This window comes from Plectropomus leopardus, chromosome 22 (assembly GCF_026936395.1).
Source record: "Plectropomus leopardus strain MGB_pleo_1.0 chromosome 22, ASM2693639v1, whole genome shotgun sequence".
NCBI classification, from domain to species: domain Eukaryota; kingdom Metazoa; phylum Chordata; class Actinopteri; order Perciformes; family Serranidae; genus Plectropomus; species Plectropomus leopardus.
This window is the reverse complement of record NC_142197.1, coordinates 17,285,155-17,301,352: the sequence shown is the minus strand read 5'-3', so window position 1 is coordinate 17,301,352 and position 16,198 is coordinate 17,285,155. Positions and strand designations below refer to the sequence as shown.

Sequence of the window (16,198 nt, the reverse complement as noted above, 5' to 3'; positions counted from 1 at the left end):
GTCAGTAGCGTGGCTGTGTGATGAGGCCAAGCAGCATAGTTAGGCTGTATTATAAGATCTGTATAATTAAGACAGAGAAAGCTGTCATGATTGAATACCTCTTTAAAAATAAAAAAAAATGTTTTATGCGCCATCATGCCGCTTGGGCTGGCTATGATATAATGGTAGGAATTACAAAGGAAACCACTTCTAAAGGCAATCATAGATGTCATTATCAGAGAATATCCCCCGTTTGTGAGATCCCATGCAGAGCAAGAGGGATAGAAAAGGACAGATAACAAAAAGCACACTAACAGTAGCTTTTGCTGAGTGTGTGTGAGTGTTTGTACCTGGTAGGTGTCCCACAGTCGGATCGTGCAGCGTAGTGGCAGCTCCCGCATCAGGAGGTTGTTCATCCAGCGGAAGGCAAACTGCAGGTACTCCACCTCGTACTGCTGCATGTGGCGGTGCACAGACTCTGTCAAAATAATAATCAACACATTTTCTTTTAACTCTTTGAAACCTGGAGCGACATCACTTTTCTTGTGTTGCTTTCAGATGCCTTTTATAAGTATTTAACCTGTGAACCCTGAGCAAACTGGTGCGAGTTCTTTCAAAAACATGGGGGAGGAAAAGCAATGAGCAACTTGGTAATAAGTGTTCCACAAACAGCAAGAAATTTGTAGATTTTGATTTTTTTTTTTACTGAAAAAAGATGTAAAGGGGAAAACTATATCAAGAATGATCATTATTACATGTTTAAAATTATGTGTAAAAAATAAAATAATTTTTAAGCACTTTTTCCAGGTCGTTTCCTTGTACTTTATTTATTTGCCTATTTATCTTTTTGAGTTTTCTGGTAATTTTCTGCTCTTTTATTTAAAAAATGTGTTATTTTTTAATTTCTTTTCTTTTTAATTATTATAATTTTCAAGGTCAAGCCCCCTTTCAAGGTCATTTCCTTTTTTATTTTTAAACTTTTTGTTTGTTTTTGTTTTGTTTTTGTTTTATTAATTTTCAGGTAATTTTCTTGTTCTCTTGTCATTTCTTGTTTTATTGCTCACTGGGGGTCTTCCCATGTTTTTGAAAGAAATCAAGCAAATTTTCTCATATTTCACTGGGTTTAATCGATATCCCACATCGAAAAAAAGTTAAACTGCTTTGTATAAACATACTAAAGAAAAATGTAGTAATGCAGATGTCTTATAAGGCGAAGGTTTTCCTTTAGAATATGGCAAAAGTCATGGTGACAGTGATGAGTTTGCAGATAGACAGATTCCTTCATAGCTTCCCTCTTTGTTAATAACTACTGCAGTCAGTGTCACACAGTCTCTTTTTCATAATAGAGATGTAATTACGGAGCTATCAGAATTGTCAGAGAAAAGCTACACGCCAAACTGAGATTAGAAAAGGGAGCGTATTCGTCGTTAAATAAGGCTCCAGAGCAATTGCATGTCAGTCCAGTGAGTGCACATAACTGCAGGTCACAAGCACCCACTGGTGAGAACTGACAGCATGTTTATGTAAGGTACACATTGTGTCTTTATTAAATCTTTATCGCTACTACCAGGAGCTGATTAAAACTGTATTTTTGTTTATATCTGTCATACAAGGTCAATGTGTGCTCTTCATGTGGGAGTTTTAATAAAGTTCTGACTATCTTTATCAATGAGAAGTATGGTGATTTTAATATTGCACAGGCTCAAAACACTGGTTTTAATCCTATACAAAGTTTAAATGTCAATGTTTTTCTCTGCCACTACACCTCAATATGAATTTAAGTCCTAAAATAGCACTGTTTCTTGGCATACAATTTAAACCATCAAAAAACACTTATTACTGTATTTTAAAATGCATCTTTTCAGTTTTTTATGAGGCAGCTACGTTTCCTGTTCAGCCTCAACTGCTCTGTTTAACAATGGCTGCATAATTTAACTGTAGGAATAGTAAAAAGTAGAAATTGGGTAATGGCTAAAACGGATGTAGTAAGGAGATGAATGGCAAATATTTGATTACCCACATTTGCGATATGAATCATGTTCTAATGTGCTTTTATTCTAATTTTGTGTTTAGTTTATTTAGGCTGTCTCTGCCAAATTTCAGGTAGAGTAGAAGATTCAGAAGTAAGTCATATTAACTTAGAAATTGCTGTTTTATTGGAAAGAAAATTAGTCACCGGTCATCACTGTGACATTAGTCTTTGGCAGAAAGAGCAGAGGAAAAAATCAAGTTCCTGTCCTTCACATTTAAAGGGTAATATTGTTTTTCAAGGAATAAGATGACAAAACCAGGACCAACTACATATTTGTTCATGTCTCCAGATCCAAGGTCACAAATATACACTTCTATTAAAAAAAAAAATAAAAAATAGAACAAACAAACAAACAACAAACAAACAACAAACAATTTTCTAAATCAGCTGGGCACCTTAGGTTTTGGAGACTATTTCTCTCAGACATAAGTTGAAAAGTGCATTTGTTTTGAACAGTTTTCCTCTGCAGATTAAAAAACATTTTCTGCCATTGCATATATTTCAGGCATCAGAACAGTGTGTGCAGCCAACTTTAAGTACTCTACAATGGCCATTTTCATTATGGTGTTGTCACAATCCCAAAATTATGAATTTGATACAATACCAGTCTAAATATCTTGATACTGAAACGCAGCTAAAGTCTAAAACCTCAAGAAAAATAATTGAACTTAAAATCCTGGACCAAAAAGAGAAGAAAAAAAATTATGTTGAGCCCAAATGTTTGCCAAACCAGCCACACAGTCAGGAACACATCAGAGAAGAAGAATGATCTCCAGGAAATAGTGAGTTAGATAGATGATGTTAGATGTTAGCCATATGTAAAATGTAAACAACTTGGCATTCATTCACTGAGTGTATTTGGTTTCAACCTGAGTCATTGAGAGCAATCACTTTACATCCATACAAAGTTTGTTTTAAATGCATTTGTAAAAGACCATATTCTCAGTACCGGCCTATATGCACGGAAAAAATTATGTTGGAACTTCTCTACTTTAAATACTTCTACTAATAAAATGGGGCATTGTATCATTTTTAGAAGAAGGACACTGCAATACTTTGCTAGTACTAGTACACTGTGCATTGTAATGGGGGAACATGTTGCCTTGTGTAACTGACTAACTGATGTATTTTTATTAGTTTCTAGAAAACAGTGGCGAGGAATAAACTACGTATTCAATTATGCTTTTGGGGAAATAAAGGCTATCGCCAGATTTATTCTAAGGTAGGTATAATGGATCTTTCTGTGCACATTATGAGATTTAAATTCTCCGCTATCAATAATAGCTGAGCACACAGCAAGAAACAGCTGAATATAAATATAATCATCATTCAAGGCTGCAGTTTCCACTCAGTTTGTTCCGTTAGTCTTGACTTTCCAAACATAAACATCAGCTGGCCGTTAGATGTCTACATCTGTCTCCCTATACCCACAAAATATTTTGTTTTCTCGTTCTATAATTGGTGAAGATGTTATGTTCTCGCTTCCAACAAACCACGCAGAGGACCATACGTTGCATCTGGCGATGTCAATATGTTCTTAACGCGGAGTTCAAACGTCAGCGTTGATGTCAGTGTTGTGGCATGGCGGCCCGGCGTGAACAGTCGGTGACAAGAATGGATGAGAAGCAGAAATGTCAGCTGGAAATTTGCTGCATATGAGACTGTGACACTGCCTTTGTTCCTTTCTCTGTTCTTGATAAATGTTTGTTTTATGCTTCTTTACATAACAAAAGATTAAAAATACCACTCAGTATTCAGCGAGTCCCTATTTCATAGTCATCAAGCCCATGACACTCATTCTCTCTCACACACACACATATACACACACACACACACATTTCATAATAGAGCTGTAATTAAAGAGCTGTCAGAGAATCTATGAGAAAAGCCAGTTAGGGAGGAACTATAGCATCCCCCTCTCTCACACTCTGTGCTCTTAATCAGGGCTGACTGACAAGCGCACGCGCACACACGCGCACACACACACACACACACACACACACACACACACACACACACACACACAGAGCAATATACAGCTTTAATAAAGCTTTAATTGGTGAAACATTATGTAAGTTATTTAGAGGCTGGAACATGTACATTAGTGCTCTCAGACACACACTGTAAACACTTGAATGACACCTGCCTTCCACTGGTCACACATGCATGTTTGACAACTATGCACACGCTCCACCACATGAGCGGGGCGCGAAGTAAACACAAAGTGATTATTTCACACTCGTCTCTGCAGTTTAATTATCACATGCTGCTGTAAAAGCATAAACAAGGCAAGCTCATTAACGGCGAATGCATCATGGTGACAGATCTTAGCCTAGCTGCCAAACAGAGAGGGAGAGAGTGGAACAACTTTAGACAATGTTAAATTACACTAATGAACTTGCTCTGCCTAATATTAGCATCTTCACCAAACAGGGAGAGGAAGAGTCATGCGATGGAGGGGGGTGGTGGAGGGGAGGGTCATTTGTCGCAAGGAGTTATTGCGGTCAGATTGGACAGAGGAGAGAAATTTCAAATCATAAAGCAAAACAAAAAACAACAGGAAAAAAATTTTACTACAGCGCTAAAACTTCTGACTTTTAAACCGTGGGCTGCTGTCCAGCTGGCACAGTGCTCGGCATGCTGGGTAGCATAGTTATGGGGGCTGAGGGAGGCTGAGGATGACTTCTTGCATGGATACTGATTGACTGATGAGTCTTGTCTTGCCTCCCACTGCTGGTTAAAGTTTAGGAGCAGAGGCCACGATGTCAGCTAGTCGGCTCTCCACAGTGGACTGCAGCCCATGGCTGGTGAGGTGCGGGTGGACAGCAAGAGGTCAGAGGTCACACAGTGACTAGTGAGCAGCTCCTAGGATTCTGCTGATAAGGCCAATTCTGCCCGACTTCATGCTCTCTTTGGTACAGAATGTATTTACGGTTACATTTCTCTTCCACTTGCCTGCTCACTGTTTCCTTTCACCCATTTTTATTCAATCTTATTTGCTTATTCTTTCAACATGAACTCATCCCATTGTTCCTTGTCTCTGTAATTATGGTGTTTATACAAAAAGAGAATCCTCATCTCACTGTTACCTTTATCAGTTTCTCTTTACTTTTAATCCTCCAGCTTCAGCAGATTTCAACTAAGGAACAGGTTGTTCACAAGTGCTTATTTTTTTCTATTACCAGAATCTTGCACAATAAGAGGGCGTTCACAGGAGCTGAGTGTTCCTACTCGATAACTTTATTTATATTATGTATTTAACACAAGCTTAAGAGACTTGTTCTATGACATAAAATATGTCAGAAAACACACTCATGTATTTTGAAGGCAACATTAAGTTTTGCGACAAAGGTGTTGTTTGTTTATAGCCTAACGTTGGCTTTTTACTTTATTCTTAATTTATTTCTCACAATTTTTGTTCCTGTTTTAAGGTTTTGCAAACCTAGAAATAAAAGAAAGACCACATACTCCAAATTATTTCACCCTTCTAGGAAAGGTTGCTAAGCAATGATTGCATGATCACTTTGCCAGGGAGAAGTTTAGTGATACTTTTCCACCCAGCAAAAGTACACTGAACACATGTGGCCAATGTTATTTGTGCTTCTGTGTTATAATGCATTTGTCAGTGTCTGTGTAAGTGTATATAAATAACAGTCTACGTGTGTACAGAAAATTGTGTGTAAATACATTTATGTGCCTCAGGTCATGTTATATCTCTGTTTTATTTGTCACACAAAGAACAACTCCCAATGGATGCAGCTGTAATACTGAAACATGAAAAACCTCCGTAACCGAGTCAAGTACAAAAGACAGAGTCCACTGAGTGATGCTTACTTACTTATTCCTCTCACACAATAAACAACCACAAGGTCACACATCAATACTGATTGCCCGAGGGAGACTGCAGTTATTGTCGGATCAGATACCTTTTTATGGTGTCAGTGTACATATGATACGTATGTGCATTGTCACACATCAACAACACTTCTCTCTCTCATTTATTTCTCTCCTAAGAATGAGGCATGAAAACAATGCTCATGTGGAACAGGGTTCATGACACCCAAACCAAACAGCAGTGGCATCATGTGGCTCCAATGTATGATTTTAGACAGTATGCCAGCATTGCGGGAGCAGTTAAAACACAACAGCGTCTGCCTCTAGTGTGACATATAACATACATATTGGCAGACCTTAATAAACATTAAAAAAAAGCACTAACTGCTGTTAGATGCTTTTTAAATCTCCCACAGTGGGTCGAATGCATAACACGCCGTCAAAATGTCACAGCCGTTCCATCCTACTTTTGTTTGCTGCTCAAAGGTGGGACAAGTCTGTCCCCCCCAAAGAGGCTATTACATATTAATATCAAAGAACTGAGTGTCACATCAAAGATGATACAAATGCTTTCAAGTTCAGAAAACTGTAAATTATGGGCACAAACATAATAAAAACTGTCTCTTTGTGAATGAGAGTGTGTTCATAAGAATAGTAAATTAGCATAACTAACACACAATGAATGCCAAATACTGTAGGAATTCCATCCTAGAAGTGCAGCAGTCAAGGGTAAGAAAACACCCCACAAACTGTCAGAATTTAAAATCAAAGAGACCCAAAGGGATAAGTCAGGCACTGTAGTGACATAACTTTCACATTTTCCTAAAACTTTGTTGTAGAATCTTTGAAAGAAAGACTTTAGTGTTTGGCATCTGTGCATGTCTTTTAAATAAATGAATGCAAAATGACTTAAAACTGGCAGTATGTTAAGTATGTAGTATTGCTTTGAGGCAGACAGAGCAGAGTGTATGATCATTGTAGGGGTGATGTCTCAAGGTTGAGGAGGACTATGTGGGAAGGCAGGGAAAGATGGAGTAATTAACCTGGGGGAGTGAGCGTGAACCTGAACTTAACATGGCTTTAGAAAATGGCATCATTTAAAAAATTCCAAAAAACTCCAGGAAAGCTAAATTCATTCTCCTAATAAAAAGTGTCATTTATACACAAATCTGACCCCAGTAAATACAAATTAAACAAATAGAATGGTTCAAGTACACAGATTGCCACTTTAAAAAGCAACTGCGACTATATATCCAAACTGTAGCCTTTTTCTGCTTTTTATTATGCAGTGTAATCTCACAATCCAGCTACCAGCTTTTTTTTATACAATTCAGAGCGCACGCTGCCAGTGCGTCCTCTTATTTGCATAAATAAATTCACCTTTGGGCAATTTGCATGTTGATGAACTTGTGCTAATGCACTTGCATGCAACAAATACACAGAAAGAGATAAGGGAGAGATAAAGAGATCAGAGGAACATTACAGGCATGCCGACAAAGTGGCTTGTCTTTTGAGGAGGTACACATGCTAGCGTCAAGCAAGGCTAATGGGAGTTAGCGTCATTTATTACAAGTGGGATAATTACAGAGAGGGGGAAGTCTGAGGGAGTAGTGAGTGGAGAAAGAAACAGAGAAATTTCAAAGTAAAAGCCTTCTAACAATGCCAGCCACTGTTTTCAACTAAAAGCATCAAAGAAAAGAAATACACTGCTTTGATTTTAAGAATATAAAACAAACCCTCCAGTTTTCTTTGGCCTCCTTACTTCAAGTTCAATTAGAGCTTACACACTTTAGGACGCACAGAAAACAGATAAAAATGGAATATCCAGAGGACACCTGTGGAAAATGTTTGATCATAAAAGTAATGTTTTTAGGATGAAGCCCCGTTGGCAAAACCATGTCCGTCACAGCATTTGAGGGACACAGCAGTTTTTTGCAGCCATTCCAGGACTTGTAGTGGTGACATTATGATTACCAAACCTAATCTTGGAAAACGGTTTGTTTATTGGTGTCTTTAGACATTCAAAATCATGCCATTTTAATTGATATGGCCAATCATTCTATTTTCCGGAGTATATATCACCTTATTTGTTATGGCCAGAAGACAAAATGTGTTTATTTTGTATACATTTTTGTGTGTGGCAAAAGTAATATTTTTAGAGGAGAGTGAGAGCTGTCAATTTCTGTGAGAATCTGTGTCTTCCCCAAGTGTCACCTTCCAGGCCTGATTGGGTAACAGCCGGTGACATGGCTGCAGCAGATTGGCTGATTTGGAGGTGGTCCTCTTAGTCCAAACTTTAGAAAACTTTGTAAAATAGCGTGTAAAAGCAGTGAGCTTAGACAATTTATGTCTGATTTAGTTTGCTGTTAGTTTTGGCTGTAAACGCTAACTTATTTTGTGGAAGTTGCTTAGATATCATCTGCATAGGATGACCTGTCACCAGCCTAGTAGAGTGTGCAACCCATACAGGCTTAGACCTTTGCAGAAACCCAGGTGATTCGTGGCCTTTGCTGCATGTCGTCCCCACTCTCTCAAACCTTTTCTGTCTAGCTACAGCTCTCCTTGAAAAAAAAGGCAAAAAAACCTTAAACAGTTCTTTGTTTTGTAAAAAGCTCAAACACTTTAGATGTCATTGCATGAAGCTGTAGGGTGAACCATGTTTTTTTGATTAAATATCATCTTCTCCTGTTTTTGTTAAAGCAGAGGGAGTTGGGCCTTGTATCTTTCGGTTTGTTTCTTGTATTTGTCAGGGATTAGGCAGGGTAGTTTGGTTTGTGTATCTTTTTTGGTTTTTTGTTTGGTTCACCCTGAAGCCAAGCTTCTTTCACTGTGAGTTAATTTCACTGTATTTAGCAATGAATTTTTCACTGTTAGCATTCACGTTTGCTCTCTGTTTCAACCCTCCTGTTACACTCTCACACTGGAACGCAAAAAAAAAAAATGTGTTTCAAAGGGTGGAGAAGTTTTTCTTCTTAAAAAAAGTTAGGTTACAGGGAGGGAAATTGGGGAGGAGGTGAAGAGGAAGAACACTGTGGAAAAATGACTTCGACCTTGTGACACTAAACCAGTCTTTTTTTGTTTTATCCCCCACTGTGCAAAAAGATATAGGAAGTAATGGATGTTGGGGATATGGTTATAAAAAGTGTGCATTATCTTTCTTCCCCTCACTGTGTGTTTCCTGTCTATCTGACAGTTATATAGGAGGAGGTAGGTGCAGCCGTTTTGAAGAAGCAGGGAGAGGGTGACAGAGAAAGTTGTGCGAGACAGACAAATCAGCATGTCCTATCCTCACTGACCCCATTCTGAAAACAATAAAGCAAATAAAACACTGAGCTGAGTTCAAAAAACATCAAAAAACTTCATCCTTTCCGCCATCCATTTCTCTCCTCCCATTAGCCAAACAAATATCCCAAAAACTACTCATGTCCCTATATCAGATATCCAACTAACAAGACTGAGACAGGATACCCATAGCAACAGACAAAGAACTCTCTCTTTCCTTTTAGCTCATTCTAATGGAAAATAATAGATTTGTTCATTTTGCACTAAATTATGTCCGACAAATCTAAAATTAATGAGCTGCAAGATTAAGTACTATCAGCACTGGTAATGTAATGGATTGGTAATCTCAAAAGAAACACACAAAACACATTAACACAGAGAGAAAAACAATTTAAAAAAATCATAAAATCTGATTTACCAACTTCTATTAGGGGTGAGTACTTGGCACTAAAACATCTGCCTGTTGTAAGCAGACAGGACCCCACCCCTTTCTCCAACAGCCCAACACTGTGGATAACCCTGCAGCTGATAAGCGCTGATAGGTAATTTTGGAAGAGATGAGAGGCCATTGTTCCCAAAACAGATGCTATGTCGACAGCCGGGCGAAAAACAATCCTGTAACACAAGATAAAAGCTATCTGTGATCTCATTAGAGGTGGTAATGTCAAGCTAGCACCGTATAAAATGGCTCTGCCCCAACTATGATGACAGGGCACTTATGGAATAAGATACAGTAAAAATGTCAAGTCATTTTTTATGACTTTGCTCGGGTGTGGTGGAGCTTGGGAGGATTTTGTTGCTATATTTGGTGAATTTGTTGTTTTTTTTCACACACACACATACACTCCAATGCACAGTTACAGTATATCGATTTTTCTTTTCCACACACGAACAACGCTCATACGCTCGCCCTCTCTATCGGCAAGTTTACCCTGTCACGGTCACACATGCGAACAGACAGGCCTGCATATGCGCACTAACTTTCTCTGACATTCACACTCCCGCACACACACGTATGCACTCTCTCCCCATCCATTTGGATGCAGCGGGTGAGTCTTCTCCTCCCTCTGGCTGACAGAGCGGGTGACAGGATGGTCGGACAGCACCAAGGTTAGCCAAGAACATGACCACTGTACAAAAGGCTTGCTTTGATAGGAGCTTGTTGTGCACAGTGCATCATGGGCTGAGACGAATGCCACCAATGCACGTTTTAAGCGACAAAGGTGAGTTTAGATAGAAACAAAAACATTCAAATCCACACATTCATTGTTTTGATAGCATGAAAAAGAGGCGGGGGGGCGGGGGGGTGTAAAAAGCAGCATTGCTAATTAACACTAAGGTGCTGTATATGAGTACACCCAGTGTGCATACATTAACTTCCAGCCCTTTAGCAGGCTGTTGTTTTGCACTAATAATCACCAACACATAAACTTTTCCCCTCGACAGCCGACTGGAATTAAAATCAGCGATATCTGCGTCATGTAATTACAAAGCGTGGAAGAATCAAGGCGTGAAAACAAATGTGACTTCCTGGTGTGTATCTAGTTCTAACACATGGATTTAAACTATCAGGGACGTGTTAACAAAACTGTAAGGGAAAAAAAAAATTATTATTATCATTATGGCAATTTTCCTCAGTGACATGACTTTTTTTTTTAAACATTTGTTGCCTAGCAGAGGAAACATCACCAAGAACTTTGAAACATCATCAGGAAGCAGTGTGGCCTTATAACTGATCCCTTACTCCTCTCTGCATGTGTACATGTTAACAAGCCCCTTTGTCAGACTACTCAATATTCTCTTTTTCTAAAATATTTATAGGCAAAAGCAACATTTAAAGTGATAGCCAAAAATCCTGATATAGTTTGTGTCAATTTTATACCTGTGATTGGTAACTTAAAAAGATATTGTTTGTTATAAAGACAGTAGTATTTATGGCATTTAATAGAATGGACTGCCCCTGAATGAAAAAAAAAAGAAATCAAGGCCAAAGAGTCTCTAACGCAGCTGTCAATCACTGCTCTTGACCTGCAGTCAAACTGTCAAACTAGGCGGTGCTAATGAAATATAATTTGAGATTCTGTTATTGTTTCGCCTATTTCTTTCTTGCCTCAAAGATTTCAGACACATATTTTAGTATACTGTTTAGTTGTAAAATGAGAATGTTTGCTCTGGTTGGTTGGCAGAGCTTTGTTTGGCTCGACTGTTTTCAACATTACGACTAATAAACAGAACACTACAACATGATATAAACACGTAAGTTTAATGTGCAGCTGGAAAATGAGAACGATTTCTCCGGACGGAGGGCTGTGCTTTGTTTGGCTCGACTGTTTTCAACTTAATGGCCGACCAAACAGTACACTAAAAAATAAAGTGACATATTTTAGTTTACCGTTTAGCGGTAAAATTAGATTGTTTAACGCTAACGCTACACTAAAATATCTTTCTTAAAAAAACTGTGGCGAGAAATAGGCAATGCAATGTCAGAATTTTGATTTATATTTGATCAGCACTTTTAAGTTTGAGAGTTTGAGGACAGTTCACGAGCAGCAATTGACATAATTGACTTTGCATTAGAGACTCCTGATCTCTGTTTGGTTGTTTTCATTCAATCATGATGGATTCTAGCAAATGCTATTAGAAGCACTACGAGAAGGAGGAAGATGAATTTTGTAACCACATATCTGTCAAAATGAATTACTATGTGAATATAGCCACAGTTTAATCAAGAAAAGGCCAAGATAAACAAAACAAAATGTAAATGCCACTGGGAAAATATTAGATAAATTGAGATTATTGTTAATTTCCTCTCCGTTTTGGCAAAACAATTTAAGAGAAAAAATAAGAAGACATTTGTTTAAGAAAAAGCCCATTGTCTACAGAATGTCCATTGTAAATTAGACAACCGTGGAAAGGATAGTAAATTGGAGCGGACTTTTGTGTTTGCATGAATGGTTAGTGTGTGAGGGAGAAGACAAAGGAGTAGAGAAGCAACTGGAAAGACAATAAGGAGTAAATGGAAATCAAGTCCAAATGGCAGAGCTGTGAGCAGAAAGTACTTTATGGATGGTTGGAAGGATGGATGGATGGAGGCAAGGCAGATGACTCACCATCAATCCTGCTGACCAGCTCCTCCAGGGCCTTGACTTTCCTCTGGATGCCTGGCTGGGCAAATGTATAGTTGTCCTGAGGAGAAAGAAAATCAGACAGAGTCAATATGGACCAAGACTCCATCTAAAACAGTGGAAAAACCTAAAATACTTGGTCTGTAAAATGTAAGTTTTATACTTTAGACATTTTGCTGACTCCAAAGTAAACGGATGCAGAAATAAAGAACTGAAATAGGCTTCAAACACTACCGATAAATCATTACAAACAACAACAAGTAGCAGGAAGGTCACGCTAGTAAGTGGATAACACTCCTGTGAACCTGAAATGACCACATAACAAAAAGAGCAAGCAATAAAAACAAAAGCTAAGGAGATCAAGCAGATATTTTTATTACAGGAATTTTTTTCATATTTCTCTGTAATTTCTCAGACAAGCTGTGAAATTGATCCCTTGTTGAGCAAACTAACACGATTAGTTTTACGTCAACGTTTTGCAGCCACTTGGTGCGAGAGTCAGTGTATCATAGCGCACACGCAAAAGGGTTTGAAAGCTCCCATTTTTTACGTTGAGGATTCATTTTCAGAAAAGTGCAGTGCCATTTAAGATTTGAAGTGTTTGCCAGGGCCCATTTCACACCTCACACAAAGCCCGAGGCATCTTTAAAAACAGCAAATAGAGGAAATAGGCCGGTTAACGAACACTGGCATGACAAAACAGGTGCGGCTGTGGCCCTGAAGACAAAGTAGAGTGCTGACTGTGAATGTGGCTGGAGAACATAACACATGAGCCGTGAATCAGCGCCGGCCTTTTATTTGGCGTGAAGTGGTGGAAAAATAAAATATTCCAAAGAGCTGAAGGCCTTTATTTTACTACTGTCTCCCTCATGTTACTGTGGCTTATCTGGACTGAAAAATGGTAGCTGATTAACAAAGATTGTTACAATGACGTGGAGGAGGTGATGTTTATTGAGTACCATGCAGGAATGGGACAACACGGAAATACTGGTTGTATATTGTGAATAATGCTCAGTGTCTCTGAGGGGGTTTGTGTTGTAGTTTTGTAAACATGCTGCTCTTGAATAATAGCCTCAAGTGGGATTAATAAAGTTGTTTGAACTGAACTGAACTGAACTGAACTGAACTGAACTGAACTGAACTGAACTGAATTGAATTGAATTGAATTGAATTGAATTGAATTGAATTGAATTGAATTGAATTGAATTGAATTGAATTGAATTGAATTGAATTGAATTGAATTGAATTGAATTGAAATGGATTGAATTGAACTGAACTGAACTGAACTGAAAAATTATTGTCACAATTATCTTAGGGACATCAGATGCATCTGGCAGAGAAATTAAAAAATGAGCTCACAGATTCGTCTGGTTCCCAGGAAAGGGTCTGATGAGTCACAGAGAAGCCGGGTGTTATAAGATCTTTCCTCTTTTGTTCCCTTTCAGTCAACCAGCTCTGATGCAGCTTTGATAGCAAGGCCACTGCAGGCTCTCTGTACCGTAAGCTTGCTAGGTGTATCTTGACCGGTGTATGCTCGCCAGTACACAAGCCACAGTTGTGCAAAAAACACTTCTGGTGAAGGCAATCACTTAGCCAGCAACTAGGAAGCACCCAGGAAGAATATCCAGCTCCAGTCTAAGGACAGTTTATCTTCTTAGCTGTAAGATTTAGTAATAAGCTTGTCTTCTGAAGTAAGAAGAAGTGATTAATGATGACTGAGGCTGTGGACATCAAACATTTAGACATTTTAATATATAGAACAATTTAAAGAAAATATTATAGGGCTATTTTTAGGGTATGACGACAATAACTGAACCTGAATATGATCACTTGAGTGGGCAGTGTCGGTCAGTTGAACTTGCAGAATACAATACATGTGAGAACAGTGCATAGGCATTTTGTGTGTGCGTGTACACTCAAACACACACACACACACAACGAGGATTACGTTTCCTTGAGGGGTCATTTCAGTGTGGCTGGAGAACAGCTGATGTGGCAAACTATCCAACAGATGGAGAGAGGCAGAGAGATGAAGGGAGAAAATGAGAAGGAGAAAGAGAGGAGAGAGAAAGTAAGAGAGGGCGGACGGGGTGGAGGGGGAGAAGTCATTTAGCAATAAACAGCTCCGGTTGTCCTTCAGGTTCAGCAGAACCGAGGCGCATGTGTCCTCCTGAGTCCATCAGTGGCTGGCAGGGAAGAAACCGCATTCTCTCCTGCATTTTTTTTATTCCTCTATCTATAGCACCTCAAACCTTTTTCATCCCTCCAGAGCCTTGAAATGCGTCATTACTTCTTCCAAATTCTCAAGTCAATTATTAACGAATACACTAAGTGCAGCTAGATCGTTAAATTGGCCAGGGAGATACATGAGCTTATATTGTGGATACACTGGTTATAATGGGCTTTTTCCATATTCAATTACTTTCATACTTACAAAAACAAGTAACATGCATATGGAAATGTATATAGGCCAACAACTAGAAATTCAAAGTTATCATTAAAAACATCAACAAACTTCCTGTTGCTGCTGTTAGCTGCAAGCCACCATCAACTGATAAAGTGCACATGTATGTGTGATGATTGTGTGGAATAGCATACACTATGATTGGAACTCATAACCACAATTCATAACATAATTTCTCAGCAAAGTAACTTATTTTAATTATTAGAGTAGAAATTACTCATTTGTGTGCAGTTGTTTTGTTTTTTCCTCCTTTTACCCCAGAACACCCATCAGGCCACAAACCCATCTCTACTTCATCACTGCTTTTTGTTTCGTACATTTCTACTCCATCTCCGCTCATCGTTTTTGTTCGACTTTTGTTATTTGTCAATATGTATTTGTATGTGGTCTCCACTTTGTCCTGATCTTCTCCTCCTCCTTGGCTCTCTCTCTTTCCACCACACGGGTGTTAATGTGGTTAGGTGCTTAGCAAGTGTGAGGGCCACTGCAAGTAATTACATTTGCATTATTGAAGCTGCTGGCTTTAATCAACTGCCCTTCCTGCGTGCTCTCTCTCTCTCTCTCTCTCTCTCTCTCTAGCTTCATCTGTCTTGTAGCATTTCTATATCTCCGCTCCACACCTACTATTCAAATGCTCTCTGGACCTCTCAACAATTGCTCACATTCTCTTTCGTCTTTTTTTTTCTCCATCAGTCTCTTTATTGCTTTTCAATCAGTTTTATTCTCACACTTATTCTCCCTCTGTATTTTGTCTCTGTCTTATATGTCTCACACTCTCCTGAGTTCATATCTCTCTGTCTGGCTGACTTCACATTTTTGCTTATCCCCATCTTTTCATCTATCTATACGTCTGTCACTATCTCACCCCCTCAACTTGTAAAATGATGGCTTGTATGGGGCACAAAGTTTGTTGTTGTTAAAGGTATGACTCATCATTTTTATTGCATTGGTTATTCAATATAATCTGTTTTTTTTGTTTTTTTTAGTTTTTACATTTTCATCTCATCTCTTTTTTTTTTTATCTTATATTAAACATTCCCTTGAATATGGGGAGTTTTAGTTTTTGTATTACTCTCTGGTAAAATTACCAGTGGCATGTCTGGTTTGAATGGAACAAATACAAGCTGGAACTGGTAATTAGACAACTAAGGAGAGAAAATTAAAGAACTGAAATTTTTCTCTCTAATTAAAACATTTTTGGCTTTGTATGTACTTGTAATTGCAATATGCAATGCATTTTGTTGAATTCTAAAACATTAATGATGAAGTGCGAGACATATAAGCAGATGTCCATCCTACATTCAAGCCACTGGCAAACAAGTTTAAGGAATGTTGATTAAGCCTCAGTTGACTGAGATCAGTGCTAGGGAACGCTCTCTGTATGTTGTCATAAACTTGGAGTTTTGCACTCCAGTTTTAAAACATTTTCAAATCAGATTTTTGGAATGTTTTTTTTAATCATGTATTGTTTAGTTTAGTGTG

The 16,198-nt window shown here is 38.4% G+C and overlaps 1 protein-coding gene across 3 annotated transcripts in view; it reads right to left on the bottom strand.

Moving 5' to 3' along the window:
- The window catches only part of tbc1d22a (TBC1 domain family, member 22a), a 161,139-nt gene that overhangs the window by 51,857 nt on the left and 93,084 nt on the right, over window positions 1-16,198 (bottom strand). For all 3 annotated transcript variants that reach the window (XM_088072619.1, XM_042511041.2, XM_042511040.2), the window contains 2 exons: window positions 12,238-12,313; window positions 330-457 (listed from right to left, as the gene is read on the bottom strand). In XM_088072619.1, coding sequence (XP_087928745.1) covers window positions 330-457; window positions 12,238-12,313 — 204 coding nt within the window. The remainder of the gene's footprint in view (window positions 1-329; window positions 458-12,237; window positions 12,314-16,198) is intronic.